The sequence below is a fragment of the Callorhinus ursinus genome, unplaced genomic scaffold, assembly GCF_003265705.2.
Source record: "Callorhinus ursinus isolate GAN/ISIS: 27379988/994484 unplaced genomic scaffold, GSC_fseal_2.0 scaffold82, whole genome shotgun sequence".
Classification (NCBI taxonomy): Eukaryota; Metazoa; Chordata; class Mammalia; order Carnivora; family Otariidae; genus Callorhinus; species Callorhinus ursinus.
In genome coordinates, this window is record NW_027397144.1 from 2,323,238 (window position 1) to 2,338,854 (window position 15,617).

A 15,617-nucleotide genomic window follows, 5' to 3' on the forward strand; every position below is an offset into this window, starting at 1 on the left:
CTCTCTCTCTCTCTCTCTCTCTCTCTCTCTCTCACACACACACACACACACACAGCACCATCCCATCCACGTCCTCCCTCGCTCTCTCCCTCTCTCTCTTCTTTCCTCCCTCCCTCCCTTACTCCCTCTCTCTCTTTTGCACGCGTCTGCCAGCGACGGTCTGCAGCCGGTCCGAACTCGTCTTCTTCCCCGGGAATCTGCGAGCTCCCCCTTTGCCTGCGATCAGGCTCAGAGGCGGAGGGAGGCAGCGCGAAGTTTACACCCCTGTGCCGCTGCCAAAGCCGAAAGCCTTTTTCTTCAGCTGCCGCTTTCCCCCTCCTGGTTTTTGTTTTTGTTTTGTTTTGCACGGGGGGGTGGGGTGGGGTGGGGGGTGGGGTGGGGTGTGCTGTGTGTTGGGGGTGGTGATTGGGAGGTAGGTTTTGATTTTTTAAATTTTGCATATTTTCCTTCTCTCTCTCTCTCTCTCTCTTTTTAAACTGAAAGAGGATGCACAGGAGGCGAAATTGAACATTTTTTTGTTGGCTTTTGTTTACCTGGCGTGTGTGGCAACCGGCTCGCTCCCTCTCTCTGCTTGCTATCCCTGACCTTTCTTTCTTTTTGCTCCTTTTCAAAAAAAATATTAATTTCCCCCTTCTGTGCAATGGAGCGTGGAGGGGGGAGGAGGGGGAAGGGTTTGAGAATCCACCCAAGCCCGGCCCCTATTCCCCAGAACACCAATAATAACCCCCTTTAAAACATTTACCTTCCTCCCCTGCTCCTCCCCCTCCCCCCTCCCCCCACCCGCCCCCAACTCACAACTCTGTTGAGTCCAGAAGCTCAGAATCGGGCGTTGGGCTTTGCCGGGTGCTTCAGATCAATGGTAATTATTTAATTTTTTCCAGTTTTATTTTTGTAAACAGAAATCAATTATTATTTAAACTTCAAACAAGCAAACAAGCAAAAAAAAAAACCAAAACCGAAAACAAAAACAAAAAGCGGGAGCCCAGCCCTCTGTCACCTGACTGAGTGGGAAAGAGGGTGAAGGGGTCAGTGGGGAAGGGGCTGCAGGACGCCCCACGTAGCTTTTAACCCTAATGTGGCCGAGGCAACCACCTTATTTGTGCTAACAAGAAGTGTTTTGTTCCTTATTACTGTGATTAACATTAGTATCGGTGTCGGTAACAAAGCTGAAATCACATATTTAGGATTTAGATCTGATTTAAAAAAAAAATGCTGTGGTGGACGTTCCAATTGGAGCAGGAGAAAGAATGAAAACAGCTTGGGGAGGGGAATGCCAAATCCGGTTCCTCGCTGGCTCCTGGATGTCATGTTCTCTTTTTGGGGGTGGCCAAAACCCGACCGGTGTCGGGACTCGAGGCGGCCCCCGCACGCCTAGCCCGGGCGTCCACGGGAGTCGGTGCAGACCGGACCCCGCACCGGGGCGAGCTGACAGGAGTTTGCGGCAGCGATAGAACATGGAGATGTCATGGGCGCGACAGAGCCTGGCGGGGATACCAGCAGCGTGTGTGTGTGGACGGCAACGTTGTCTGTGCGCGCGTGTGTGTGAGTGAGTGAGTGAGGGAGAGAGAGAGAGAGAGAATAGGTGTGTGCTCAGGCGCTGGGTGCCTCTGTCTGGCTGCTGAGGCTGACATGGGAGCAAGCGGCTGGCGAGGCTGGTGGCGGCTCCAGACCACACTTCTGTAGAACAATCACGAGAGAAAATTGTCGTGGGAGGGGGGAGGAGGCGGAGGCGGCGGTTTTCCTTGTGCCCCCCTTCTAACGCTTCTTTTCTCCTTTTCTCTTTCCCCCTCACCCCGGCTTCCCCTCCTCCCCGTCCTCCCTCGCCCCGCATGCTCCCGGCTTGCCGCCTGCAGGATGAGTTCCACCCGTTCATCGAGGCGCTGCTGCCTCACGTCCGCGCCTTCTCCTACACCTGGTTCAACCTGCAGGCGCGGAAGCGCAAGTACTTCAAGAAGCACGAGAAGCGGATGTCGAAGGACGAGGAGCGGGCGGTGAAGGACGAGCTGCTGGGCGAGAAGCCCGAGATCAAGCAGAAGTGGGCATCCCGGCTGCTGGCCAAGCTGCGCAAAGACATCCGGCCTGAGTTCCGAGAGGACTTTGTGCTGACCATCACCGGCAAGAAGCCCCCCTGCTGCGTGCTCTCCAACCCCGACCAGAAGGGCAAGATCCGGCGGATTGACTGCCTGCGCCAGGCCGACAAGGTGTGGCGGCTGGACCTGGTCATGGTGATTTTGTTTAAGGGGATCCCCCTGGAAAGTACTGATGGGGAGCGGCTCTACAAGTCGCCCCAGTGCTCGAACCCCGGCCTCTGCGTCCAGCCACATCACATTGGAGTCACAATCAAAGAACTGGATCTTTATCTGGCTTACTTTGTCCACACTCCAGGTAGGTCACTCTCCACCCCCCCCCCATTTTATTTTACTTGCCGCCATTTGTTTTGTGTGTATCGCTCCTCTTCTTTTCCAAAGGATCCATGCAATGGGCCTGACTAGCACGCCTGCCCTGCCGGGGGGGGGGGGGGGGGGGGCTGGCTGCAGCCTGTGTGATGTCCCCCGTTCCCTTCTGTTTCCCTCCACCCTCTCCATTCTTCCTCCTTCGCTCCCTTGCCACGGTACCTACCGGATTGTCGTGCATCTCCCTCTTTGGAGGACTCATCTTAGGACTGGGGCTCCGCTGCCCCCGAATTACCCACAATGGTGAGAGTTGGTGATGAACGCTACCACACACATACAAAAATCACTCGTTGCTCAGATTTAAAATGAGTCAGAAGAAGTATCGGGAGCCAGGTGCTGACTTTCCTGCGGCTTCCCCACAAGTCCTAGGGAAACGCGGGATTTGGCACAAGCGGGGTGGGCAGCAGTTCGGTGGAGAGAGGGGCGTGCAAAACCCCCGGTTAGGAGCCAGAATGAATAGAAAAGAGGAGAGAAGGCAGAGGCAGGCAGATTCTGGGGCCCAGATGCCCAGGCAGGAGCTGTTGTGGCTGGGATTTGGCTGCCAGAGAGTAGGAAAGTCGTTTGACTTCATAGAAAGTGAAAAGGAGCAGGAGATTCCGCGCGCTCTCCCTTCCGCGGTGTGCGGCTCCAGTGGGGAGACCCCAGGATGGCTGCCCACAGCCCCCACCCCTGGGCTGGGAAGCACAGAGGCTCTCCCCAGCACAGGCATGGCAGGGAGGAGCGTCGTTGCTGTGGTGGTCTGAGAGAAACAAACAATCCAAAAACTCTGCAAATTTTCCTTTTCTTTTGTGTTCCAAGTAGTTCCAGTTCTCCTCTTTGCTTTTCCAGTTTACCCAGCATTTTGGGTCGGGGTGGTGCAGTTCTCTTCCTCTGTTCCTTTCACTGCCCCCCCCACCCTTTCCCTTTTTATAATTTCTTTCCGCTTTTGTTTTCTTACAAATTGAAACAGAGATGGCTGGTTAATTTTTAGCCTCCACTCAGCTACGCCCAATTTACTGCCGCCTTTGAAACCTAAACGGGCGGCACTCTGTGATTAAGCAAGGCAGAAGTGTGTTTACATTATGCCCAACCAACTTGTAATGAGAGGGCTACCAAACCTTTTTCTCTCTGTGTGTGTGTGTGTGTGTGTGTGTGTGTGTGTTTTTTCCTTTCCACCATTCCGGTATTTTTTCCCCCTTGTTTCCCTTCTTTCTCTCTTTATGCAAATGTAACAGAATGTGGCTTAACTTCAACTCTGGTGAATGTTCTTTCCCGCAAGTGTGTGTGTGTGTGTGTCTTCCTTCCTGTTCATTCATAAAAAAGAAAAGCAACTCACTTTTCTGCTGTGGTCACTCCCTTGCCTGTTTGGGAAGTTGGGAAGAGTGGTATGACTTAATCCAGAGATGAAATTTTGGGGAGCTTTTAGCATTGCCTCAGGAAGGTAACCTTTACTAGGATTAGCACTGAGGGTTTATATGTTGGACAACTCTGGGGAGGAAAAGGTGCTGTTGGAGGCCTCTCTCCTTACGCAGTCACCTTCTCTCTCATTCAGAGAGGTGGCTTTGGTGGTTGGTTGGAGGCAGTGGACAACCTCTGCCCCCCTTGCCCTGGCCCCCGAAGCCATTGCTCCCTCCATGGATCTTTCTAGGCCTGCACCTGGCCCCGTGTGACTATCGTGACCCCTCATGAAGAATGCCTAACTGCCAGTCCTCTCCTCTGTTCGTCCTTTTTCTTTCTGGAAATGAGACTAAAGAAAAATTTGAAAAGTTATCCTCTCATTCTCTGTCTACACAGCAAGTTAGAATGGGGAGGGTGTGTGCCTGGTGGTGCTGGAGGTAGCCGGTGGGGAGCTTGGAGCCTTGAGTTTGTGTCTGTCAGATAGATCTTCTGCAAGGGGATTCGGTACCTTCTGATTTCAGAACTAGGGCCTCTGAGATGGAAATCAGTACTCATCTTTCTCTGGCTTCCTCCTACCCTGCTCTTTAGCTAGATCCCCGTAGCCGAGCTGTTTCCCTTTCCTCTTTTATTTTAGGCCAAATTCTTGACTGCTGCCAGCATGGGGCTGAGGTAGGATGAAGTGTGTGTGATGGAGACCGTTTGTGGCCAGCCTCCTGGCTCCTGGACTGACCAGGCAGGTGTCGGGAGAAGGGAGGCATCCCCGCCCACCCCCCAGCTATAGTGAGATCACTTGCCCAGGAATATGAGCGAATTCATGCCCCATCGAATGCGACCGCAGCCATTTCTGTCCCGGCTGAGGTCCAGTTCCTTGACAAAAGCTGAGTGGACAACTGAGGACATTTTTAAATAATTCATCTCTACTCCGGCTCCCTGGACTCCAGATAGTTTCAACGAAGGTAGGATTTCTTGCTGGAATTGCTTTAATTCAGACGTGCCTCACTGCGGGAGCAGGGGTGAGTCATTGCAGCACGGGCCACCCGTGGGCCTGGGGTAGATGGTCTCAAGAATGCAAGGAGCAGGCATGGCTTTTGCCCCCAAGCCACCCCAGTGTGCTAGAAAATGTCTTCTCCTGGCTAATTCCCCAAACAGCATCGATGTGACAGCACAGCCTTCTCCATGCCCGTGCACTCCGATGTCCTCAGCAGGCTGCCACTTGTTCCTTCCCCGCCCTGGAACCTGGGAGTGGGGGCTAGGGTGGCAAGGGCTCAGACAAGAGTTGCCGTGGATTCTAAAAGAAGTCTTTTTCTTCCCTTAAAACTGGGCTGAAGGACCAGTGTGGGCTGAGGTGGTGGTGCCGGGTGTGACAACAAGTGAATTTGACACAGTGCAAAGCGTGGGGGCACTGCTTTACCTCCAAGTGCCGTCGTCATCCGTGGCCCTTGCGTGCTCTTATTTTGCCCCACATGAAGCTTCGAGAGGAGCCATGGCTGGAGAGGGAATCTAGGACATGTGTGTGTGATGTCTGGAGCTCCACTCCCAGTGTGCGGCGTCCAAAAGACCGCCCAGAGTGTGTTACGGCCTCCCTGAGGGTTAGCTTTCCTGCTGGGAAGGAGTCTCGCCATGTGTCTGTCCCATTTAGGAGGGAACGTTGAGGCAGCTCAGGGTCAGAGAGCACTGTCATGGGGAGGAGAGGTGTATCCCTGGTGATGTCCTTCCATCCAAAGAGGTTGCCCTATGGCAGGCGGTTGAAGATAGGCTGGGAGCGCGGGTCCAGGAGGCCTCTGCTTGTGTGGGGAAGGATGGCTGCGCTGGTCTGGAAGTGCTGCTAGACTCTTTCCAAACCTTCCACGGAGCCCTGAAGGTGAACTGGTATCTTCAGACCTGCCCTAACCTAGGCTTCGGCCCTAGGAAATAGAAAAATCTGGGTGCCTGGCTGGCTCTGCTGGTAGAGCACGTGCCTCTTGATCTCGGGTTGTGAGTTCGAGCCCCATGTTGGGTGGAGAGATTGCTTAAAAATTAAAAAGAAAATCTGAAAATAATAAAATGCTTTACTGAATGGAAATGGCAGTGGAGGCCCGTGAAGTCCAGATATTCGGGTGGTGGTTCTTTCCTTTATCTCTGCTTTTTCATTATGGAGAAATTCACATGTAGAAGGAGCCCCCTTCACTGGTGCCAGTAGTTTGCCAGCTTATGGCCAGTCTCGACTCATCCATACCCCCCACTGCCCACCCATGCTGTGTCGTTTAGAAGAAAATCCAGGCATTGTAGTTTTTCATCTGTAAATATATCTGCTCACATCTCTAAAGATAAGGAGTTGTGAAGAACATAACCACAATGTCACTGTCACACCTAAAAATAATTTCTTTAGTTTCTTTAGTTTGGTCGGGCTAGTCAGTGTTTACGTTTCCCTAATCATCTAATTTTGTTGGTTTGTCTAGGTCAGGATCAGAATTGGAATCAGGTGCACGCAGGGGTGTCTGGCTGGCTCAGTCGGTAGAACATGCGACTCTTGATCTCAGGGTCATGAGTCCAAGCCCCATGTTGGGCGTAGAGCTCTAAAAAAAAAAAAAAAAAAAAAATTGTGCACACACTGCGATGGGTCGATAGGTCTTTCAAGACTCATAACCTCTACGTGGTCCTCCTCCTCCATCTTGGTTTCTTTTCCGGCAGTTTTTGGGTTGTTGCTATTGAAGGACCTGGGTCATTTGTCCCGTAGGGTTTCTCTGTCTGGACTCCGCAGCCTGTGCTCCCTTGGGTTGTTCAGGGCAGTGTTCTGAAAGGAGATTCTGCCTCCCTCCTCACTTCCAGGTCCTGGGACGGCTGGACCTTACCCAGCATAGGAAGTGGATTAGCACCTAAGGAATTGTCTAAGTGAACTTTTTCAAGTGCACGGTCACCCTTCTCAGGTACAAGAGTCCCCTGGTTTTTGCTCTCTGCTTCAGAGCTCAGGGCTTTACAGTGAGCACTGGTTTTCAGGTCCGAGGGAGGACTCCTCATCTGGGTCCCTCCCTGGTGGTAGAGGGCATCATTCGGCCATGTTAGCCCTGCCAAGATGCAGCCGATGCCAGCGATGCCCTGAAGTCTTCACCGGACGCTCGGTCCATCTGGTGGCTCTGGTGCCAGTGCATGGGAGGGGCCGGAGGAGCACCAGCCGCGCTCTTGGGGGACTAACCCCTAGCATGGCCCCTGTGCCACCTCACCCACGGCCTCCTTTTTCAAGGCCCAGAAATGCCACTGGTCTGCGTCTTTGAGGCAACACCATCTGGTGCTAGGGCTAGCGGAGACCGCAGGGCCCAGGAACCAGATTCACATGATTAGCAAGATCTACGGATCATCTTTTAACCCAACGTAACGTGCCCTTTAGAACATCCTTCGAGGAGAGGTCGGTTTTGTGCAAAGATCAACTTCGGTTGTAAAATTCTTCTGTTCGTCCAACCCGAGAATGGTTAAAGGGATGAAAGCCGCTAACACGTAACAGATACGGGCACAGAGTGGGCAGGCAGGGGCTCACAGCTGCCGCAATCAAGGCTGTTAGGACGTCGTGCGCCCAAGGCTGCCTCCCTATCACCTTCACCTGCCAGTCTCATTTCTGGTAAGGGATGATGCAGGTGAGAGCTAAGTTTTCTGTAACATGGCAGCCTCTCAGATGCTGAAGCCCGCTGTCGTGGTTCCTTTCCACCCATCTCCCCAGGAAGCTGTCCTTTCTCCAGGCCAAACATTGCCGGTCCCTCCCGCCTCCCGCACCGGACTCAGCTCCTCGAGCCCTTGCCACTTTGGTCACCACTCCCTGGAGGCCCTCTTAAACTGGAGCATTTGGTACGGAACGCAGAAACTCGAGGCTCGATCAGATCCCATGGTAGCCACAGGATTTGCAGGGCCTTCCAGCTCCGTAATTTGTGGGGCCCGGTGCAAAATGAAGGTGCGGGGCTCCTGGTGCAAAATGATTAGGGACTGCAGTGTGACAACAGTGAGAACATTAAAACCAAGCATGGGGCGTGTGTGACTGTCCAGGTTGCACACCTGTAAAGCCGACCCAGGCCACCTGTGCTCTGTTAATGTGACAGGGAATGCCTTGCTTGGCGGGATGGAAGGGTGATGGGGGCTCAGGCTAGCCTCAAGAGGGGATGTGACCCCAAAGAGGAAATCAGAAATGCCCAGACCCAGCCCTTTGGCTTGGCCTCATTCTAGGACTCCCTTGACCATCTGCTCCTGTTCCCTTTGTCCATAGCCTATCTGCCCAACCGGCCAGGGGTCCGCACTGGCTGCGATGCACAGGGGTCTTGGTGGAGTGCCCACTCTGCTGGCTGAGTTGAAAGCTGTAGCTCAAGGGGAAAAAAAGACTCAACCCTTGTCTGAGCTTGAACCAGCAGAGCGCGGGCTGTGAATAAGCCGGAGGGGACCTGGACGCCTGAGCACGGTGACCAGCTGTGCTCCACCACCCACCCAGAGGAAACAGGCCCACTCTGCAGCAGGAGGGACACGCAAAAGGACTTCCTGAGGATTCTGTTTACTTTTTGGCACTGCCACAGGGTGGTCGAATTTCCTTTATTCATGAAATACGCACTTGGTGAACCTACTGTGAGCGAGGCCCTTCGAAGAATGAGAGACTCCTGCATGCAGCTGGCAGGGTTTGGGTGAGGGCCTCATGATGACTTCTAGAAGCGCTGTCCTGTAGGCGTGAATGTGCAGTGATCCATGCTGGAGGGGAGGGAAGACCCGCTCAGGCTTCACCAGGGGCCGTGGAGAGGGAGGCAGGGCCCATCTCTGCCACTTTCTAGTGTTGCACAGACCTGGGGACTCCGGGGAAGGGTGGGCCAGAGGGGCGGAGGGCCGCGCCACGGTCCCCCTCTGTTCTGGTGTCCTGTGGCAGCTGTGCGGAGAGGGCCCAGCTGAGCATCCCCTCTTCTGCCCAAGGAAGAGGGTGGCTCTCTCCCCACTCCTTTCTCTCTTTGCCCCGTCGGTCCCACCCCCTCCCCTGTCTCAGGAGCTGCCACGCTTCAGTTAGTTTATCCTTCAGTGTCCGATTCAGAAGTCCTTTCAAAGGCCCGAGCCGTGTCAGCGGCGGTGCTCGCACAAAAGGCCTCTTTGATTTCTTGTTTGTTTTCATTTGCCAGTGGAGGGGGAGGGGGCTGGAGAGAAAGAGCTTCTGGGTTTTAAAATTTTTATTTGGGTTGCTTCATTCTCAGAGGGGTCGGTTCCCTGGAACTCCTTCCTGAGTTGGGGGCTTGGAAGACGATGATGGGTGGTCTTCTGGGGAGAGGGCTGACAGGGGATGTGGGGGCTGCCCCCACCAAGCAAGAGGGGGAAGGGTGGGGCTTAGGATATGGTCGTTGGTTCACCTTCAAACATCCCGTGCTAGGCCCCAGGGTGGGAAGGGTTAGGTTAGAGCCCACTGCTTGGGTAGGGAAAGGTCTGACATGCCTGGCACTAAAGGACATTCCCATGTTAGCCGCGGACATCCTAGTAGAGGCCTTGGCACAGCTGTACGATTTGAGTAGTCCTGAACCTTGACTTTGCCATTTTCCCTTTAGTGTCGCAGATTCCCTCTTGGATGAGAAGGGAGTGGGGATCCTTCTAGCACGCACATTCCTCAGAAATTCTAAGTGTCTTCAAATACAGGCTGGGGCTCCCCACTCTCCGTCAGGGAATGAAATGGAGGGGTGACAAATCTACCCAGCAGCCTGGCGTCCTGTTTCCTACAGGCCTGGGACAAGCCCCCGTCCTCCCAGGCTTGCTCTCTCACTGCCCCCCCCCCCCCCCGCCCCGCCACCGGCCTCCAAACCCCACCCCATACCTCTTGTCTCTCCGTGATGGCTGGTTTGTGAGGCGCTGCAGCCATGGGTGCCCCTCCCAGAGGTCACGGCCCATGGCTCCTGGAGGACTTTGAGGACAGGGAGCTGAGGCTGAAATGAGACAGAGGGCTGCCCTCGCCAGCGGTTTGGGACTAGAGGCACCCAGACTGGTGCCTGTCGGGGTGCATACTTTAAGCACATGTGGGTGCATCCCAGCATGCAGTAAGAAGAGGTGCAGCCCATCGGTTGTTTCAGGAAGGGAGTGCTGGAGAGTGAGGCTTGGGCAGGTGGTCACGGGCGTCAGCAACAGGGAAGTATGCCCACTGGGTGAGGGGGCTCCGCAGGGCCTGGTTGGCAGACGGGAGGAGGAGGCTGGGGGGCTGAGAGATAGATAAATATAGCTGATGGCATTTCTGATGATAGGTTTTTCTTGGCACCAAGGGCACCGTGGAAAACAGCACGACAAACGCCGGCCCCACAGGCCGCTGTCGCCATTTTAAGCATGTTTGAGCCGAGGGGTTGCTGGCATTAGAAGAGGGTCCCAGCAGGCAGAGGGGCTGCAGCAGGGAGATTTGGCTGCACTGGGCCTTACCCCCTGGGTGCCTGTGTTTTTTACTTTGTCCGTATGGGTATCTACTAACTGATTTTCTGGCCCTTTGGGGATTAAAAAATATTTTGGGGTTGCTCTTTGTGGGCTTGTCTCCCAAGTGACTTGCCCCCCCCCCAGCCACTGTGGCCTATCTGTTGGTGTGTGTGTGTGTGTGTGTGTGTGTGTGTGAGGGGATATTCTGGCTCTTGTCCTCACTTTTGATGTCTTAATGATGACCTGGCATGCTACTGCCCCAGGTCAGGGCCATTGTTCACTGTTATTTGGGGGACATCCAATAACTTAAGGGGCACCCATTTGTTCAGGATCCCAACAACTTCTTGTTCCCTGTCCAGTGGAGGAAGGGGCACACCCCTGCTCTCCCTCCCCTGCCTTAATTCCGTTTTTTCCATCAAAGGTCTAGTTATGGCTAAGGCACCATGCTGAGTCCTGTCTATGTGTTAACCACCCAAATTCTCACACCGATTCTGGTTTTAAATCTGTGCTCCTGGCTGAACGTGTTTGTGCTGAGGTGACACACAGTGGTCTCTGTGTGCGGTGGGGGGGATCAGTGATCAGACCCGGGGGGCCTGGGAGTCTTCCTAGAAGATGACCTGTTTGAACCACGTCTTGAAAGACAGTGAGGCATTACCTGGTTTTTGTCAGCTGGCTGAGCCTTTTCAGCCGCCAGAAGCTGATTCCCTCCTCACAATGGTTGAGTGATATAGCAGGGCAGGTATTATTATCCCCGGGCCCGTACAGAGACGGGAACCCAAGTACAGAGATGTCAAGGCACTCAGGTCACAAGATGAGTTTCTGGCAGAAGGACCCCAGGATCCAGGTCACTGAGCACTTCCACCTGTGGGCCTTGCTGCTCCTTGAACTTCATGGGGATTGCTGGCCTTGGTGGAGTCTCAGAGGAGAAAGCTGTGTGGGTCCCCATGGTCTCCCTTGCTCTCTAGGAGCTGAGACGGTGGAGCTGGAGCCTAGCCTGTGGCTCAGCTCAAGGGCTCCCCCAGCTGCTGAGCACGTGGGGTGGAGACAGTGATCGGGCACCTGGCCTGTCCTTGACACTGGCCTCCCCACCAGCTGGCCCCCTGCCTCCGACCTGAGAGGCAGCATGATACAGGTCGGGTCAGGTCCACTCAATGTCTTCACCCTGCCGTGGCCAGCTCGGCTTCTTGGCACCCCTCCCTGGAGTATGGGGAAGGGCAGGTAGAGTGGGGAGGAAGTCCAGGCCTGGGGCCAGGCAGCCTGATCCTTGCTCTGTCACGCCCTTTTCCTGGGAGTCTGCTTGGAATCAGTGTTTGAAATAAAAATGAATGTAATTATCCTAATTAACCAGATGATTGCTGGAAGTTTTGCAGTAATCTTCTCTACATGGTCTCTTATGCTCCCTCACGTAAACTCTTGCCCTTACCCCTTTCTTAAAGTTTGAAAACTTTGGGTCTGTGTACATAAAAACTCTCCCAACATGTGGAGGGGTGGGGTTGTAGGGAGAGGCTAGCCCATACTAGAGATTTTCCTGTTTCTGTGGCTAGTGAGAGAGGGACATAACCTCTTAACCACTGACAACAGCTCCTGTAGAGCAGTTTCCCAACCACGGCAGTGTTGGCTTTTGGACCAGACCATTCTGTGTTGTGGAGACTGTCCTGTGTGTTGTGGGGTGGTTAACGACATCTCTGGCCTCTACCTGCTAGATGTCAGTTGCAACACCCCACCCCAGGTGTGACAACCAAAATACCTCCAGACATTTCCATGGGGAGAGAATTGCCCCAGCTGAGAGCCTCTGGCCTGGAAGAAACAGAGGGATTCAGACAGAACATTGCCCGCATTTACTTCTTGCCTCTCCTCTCAGTCGTGTGGCAACAGAACCTCTGAGCCCCGGCTGTTCCCCTGCATGTCCTATGTCATTTTCCCCTTCTGGGCAGCAGGAGCCTGGGCTGAAGCAATCTGGGGGCTCCTCTCCCTCATGAGAATCAGGAGTCCATCTAAGAGTCTCCTCCCAAATGTCCCTCCTAATATCTTGCATCGGGGTCTCTCTGTGTGCTGGGGCTGCTCATCTGGGGACTAGAGCAGGGGATCTGCGATTCAGCGGACCCAGGCCTATGTAACAAGCTAGTGGCGCCGTCAGGGCCATCCCAGACCCCGAAGAGCAGCAGACGTTTGTTTCTGCATGGTGGGATGCAGAGACCGGAAGTGTCGCCTGAGCCTCAGCACTACTCTTTTTAAATGATGTATTCGATTTTTTTTTATTACAGTAGTAAAACACACTTTCTAAAAAATTCAAACAATAGAGAAATGAAAGAGACAGACAACCTCTCCAGACAACCCTCCTGTGCCAGAGAGAAACTCACTTCCCTGATCTGTGTAGGTTCTTCTAATGTTTTTCATCGATTTGTAGATCAAATAACTTAAATATGGAGATACCTATTTTAAGAGCAGATGGTATGTTTGGGCTAATTGAATCGGGTCCAGGGAGTGCCACTGTGGTCTTGACTTTTCCCATTCCCTGCCCATTCCACCCATGTACCCCGTCACCCCGTGTGTGGAGCCGACGTCCTTGTCCTCTCGCCGAGGTGACAGTTTTTGCTTGTCCTTCTTGGAGGCTGGGTGACCAGCAGAATGTGCGTTAGTGTCTGAGCAGCCAAGATCCTGTCGAGGGGCATTTCCCCTGGCTCTGTAACCCGGATGGTGGCAGTCAGGGCCTGGGCCCCGCCCACGCTGAGCCCCCCCCCCCGCCCCCCTCGCCAAAGGCGCAGCCACCACGGGAGTGGGGGTGTGGCTGGGGCATGAGGGAAGGAGGGGCCGCTGAGAAGTGGCCTGCTTGGCCCCAGCCTCTCCTCTCTGGAGCCAGCTTCCCAGCTCTTTCCTGGAGGGCCAGAGTGAGCCTCTGCGTGGGGTAGACTCTTCGTCAACTAGCCTGGCATCCTAGAGGCTTTTCTAGACCCTACGGGCTCCTTCCAGGGTTGGTGGCGGCTGCTGCTTTTTTCCTTCCTTAAAATGTGGGATGGGGGCGCCTGGGTGGCTCAGTTGGTTAAGCATCTGCCTTCCGCTCAGGTCATGATCCTGGAGACTAGGGACTGAGTCCCGGGTCAGGCTCCCTGCTCCGTGAGTCTGCTTCTTCCTCTGCTCCTCCCCCCCCCCACCCCCCACCCCCGACCGGCTTGTGCTCTCTCTCGCTCTCTCTCAAATAAATAAATAAAGTCTTTAAAAAAAAATGAGGGGTGAAGTGTGCCTCAGCCTTCCGGGATTTATCCCATCATAATTCTTTGTGTTGGGCTTAAAGATATGGCAGAGAGAAGAGTGTTCTCTCCAGGCCAGGGGCAGGGACAGGACTGGGAGAAGGAATCTGGAGAGAGCTTTGCGGCTGGGTCAGCTGGTCTAGGGGAAGCTGCAGATGACAGCCGGGAGTAGGGTGACACCTGGTGACTCTTCTGGAGTGGGCGGAGTGTGCAGAGATATCAGGAGATCCCTGGAGGCGGCCTGCAGGAGGCTGACTGAGTGCAGCCTTTGAGGAGTGTGTCCTTATTATGCCTGCAGATTATATCCCCATTAGCGCATAATTATTATATAATGGGTGTTATTGCATAATGGCAGTTATATAACACGTGGCCCAGAATACAGGGTGTGTGTGTGTGTGTGTGTGTGTGTATGTGTGTGTGTGTGTGTAATAAGTGTATATTCTCTGGCTATAAATAGCTGCCAGCCCTGCATTGAATCTGTGGTCACACCAGAGCCACCTTATAAATACCCGGCACTGGGCTATAAATTTCTGAGTGGTGACGTAGGCAGACATGGTACCTAGTTAGGAGGTGGTGGGAGGGACCTGCAGCCCCACCCGACCACATGACATCACTGTTTCCATAGTAATAGGAACGCTCCCTGGGGGACCAAGCAAAGAGAGGCCTTTAAAGGGAGGAGGCAAATGGTTAGAAAGCTGGGCGGGGGTACTGTGCATGGGGCTGAGCAGGGTGGGGTCCCCTGGCTGGAGGGCTGCAGGGGTGAGACAGGCTCTCTACCCTTAGGTGTTCAACCAGTGCCAGGGCAGAAAACACCATTTTCTTTCATCTCTTCTTTAGAGAGTCTCAGGGCCTCTCCTTGTGTGTAGCAGGTTGGGCGAGACTCAAGCTGCCTGTTAGGGAGAATGGGGGAGCCCGTGGTCTCCATTCTTCCCTCTCCCAGGTGACCTCTTCATGGCTCTGGGGCCACCAGCTGAAGGGCAGCTGAAGACGGGCAAACCAGAACTCCGCACCCCAGTCATGTCCCCCCAGGGCGGGACTGCTTCCCTACCAGAGGTTTTAGGCCAGTTTTGGCCTTAGTAATATAAGAAGTATGTGAGCAATTTGGAGCGTGTCTCAGAGAGCCTTTTGGAAGTCATGGCACTGGGAGATGGCGCCTGGGAAGACACAGGAGACAGGGATAATATTTTGGCCCCAGAAGAAGCTCTGGGGTGGGATGTCATCTATTTCGGTGTATGAGACGTAGTTTCCTATTGGGTGGTGAAGAGCTACTCTTCACATTCCCGAGGAAGAAATCTGTTTGTTGGCAGGTAGCGGGATTGAGGTTAGTTGGGAGGAAGGAAGGGTGGGTGACCATCTTGTCACAGTATGACCAGTAGTTTTTTGGTTTCAGCACTAAAAGTCCCTTGTCCCAGGAAATCCCTCTGTCCCTCGCACACCAGGATGGTTGGTCACCCTAGAACAGTGGTTTTAACCAGGGGTGACTGCGGCCTCCAGGGAACATTTGGCAATGTCTATAGACACTTGGTTCTTACAACCGAGGGAGGATGCTGTTGGCATCTAGCGAGTTGGGGCCTGTGCACGGGATAGTCCCTCAACAAGGAATCATCTGGCTCCAAACATCACTAGGTGGTGAGGCCGAGAAGCCCTGCCGGGGGGTGGGGAGGGATGTCAGGGAGAGAGTAAGCAGAGCTTCTGTGCCTCTCCCCAAGACAGCCCTTGCCTCTGCCAGCAGAGAGCCCCCACCCCGCCTCCTCTCTGCATTACTTGCAGCTCTATTTCCTGTGCTTTTGCTTGGTTATGTGTAGAGCTCTAGGGCCGGGAGACTTTTTCTAGGGAATCATGGGGCTTCTGAGAGGGTTTTTCCCCTCTCAAAGCTCAGAGGCTTTTACAGCTAAGACGGTGCTGAGTGTAAGCCCTTGCTAGGCAGCCTGGTGCTGGTGTGGATCTTTTGCCTGTTATTACAAAAGAACAATAATGGAGAGATCACTAAACGGCAATCCCTTATTGCTGATCAAAGAGTTTCCAAGAGGCAAAAGCTGCCTGCTTCCCTCGCCTTTCAGGCAAGCACTTCCCGTGTAGACCTGAGCAGGCCCCTGTGGCTGCTGGCCCAAGGGGTCCCCCGAGTGTACTGGGTCCGGGGCCAGAACTTGTTTCCTCAGCAGCC

The 15,617-nt window shown here is 54.0% G+C and overlaps 1 protein-coding gene across 11 annotated transcripts in view; it reads left to right on the forward strand.

Annotated features, from left to right (window-relative positions):
- NFIX (nuclear factor I X) overlaps nucleotides 1-15,617 on the forward strand; it is a 94,565-nt gene that overhangs the window by 26,067 nt on the left and 52,881 nt on the right. For 2 of the 11 annotated variants that reach the window (XM_073887717.1, XM_073887720.1), the window contains exons 1-2: nucleotides 941-1,505; nucleotides 1,854-2,385. In XM_073887717.1, the coding sequence (XP_073743818.1) occupies nucleotides 1,455-1,505; nucleotides 1,854-2,385 (583 nt within the window). In that variant the 5' untranslated portion in view covers nucleotides 941-1,454. Of the gene's footprint in view, nucleotides 1-50; nucleotides 322-348; nucleotides 860-938; nucleotides 1,543-1,853; nucleotides 2,386-15,617 lie in introns of those variants that run through there. The other 9 variants (XM_073887719.1, XM_073887716.1, XM_073887724.1 and 6 more) reach the window with 9 other exon arrangements.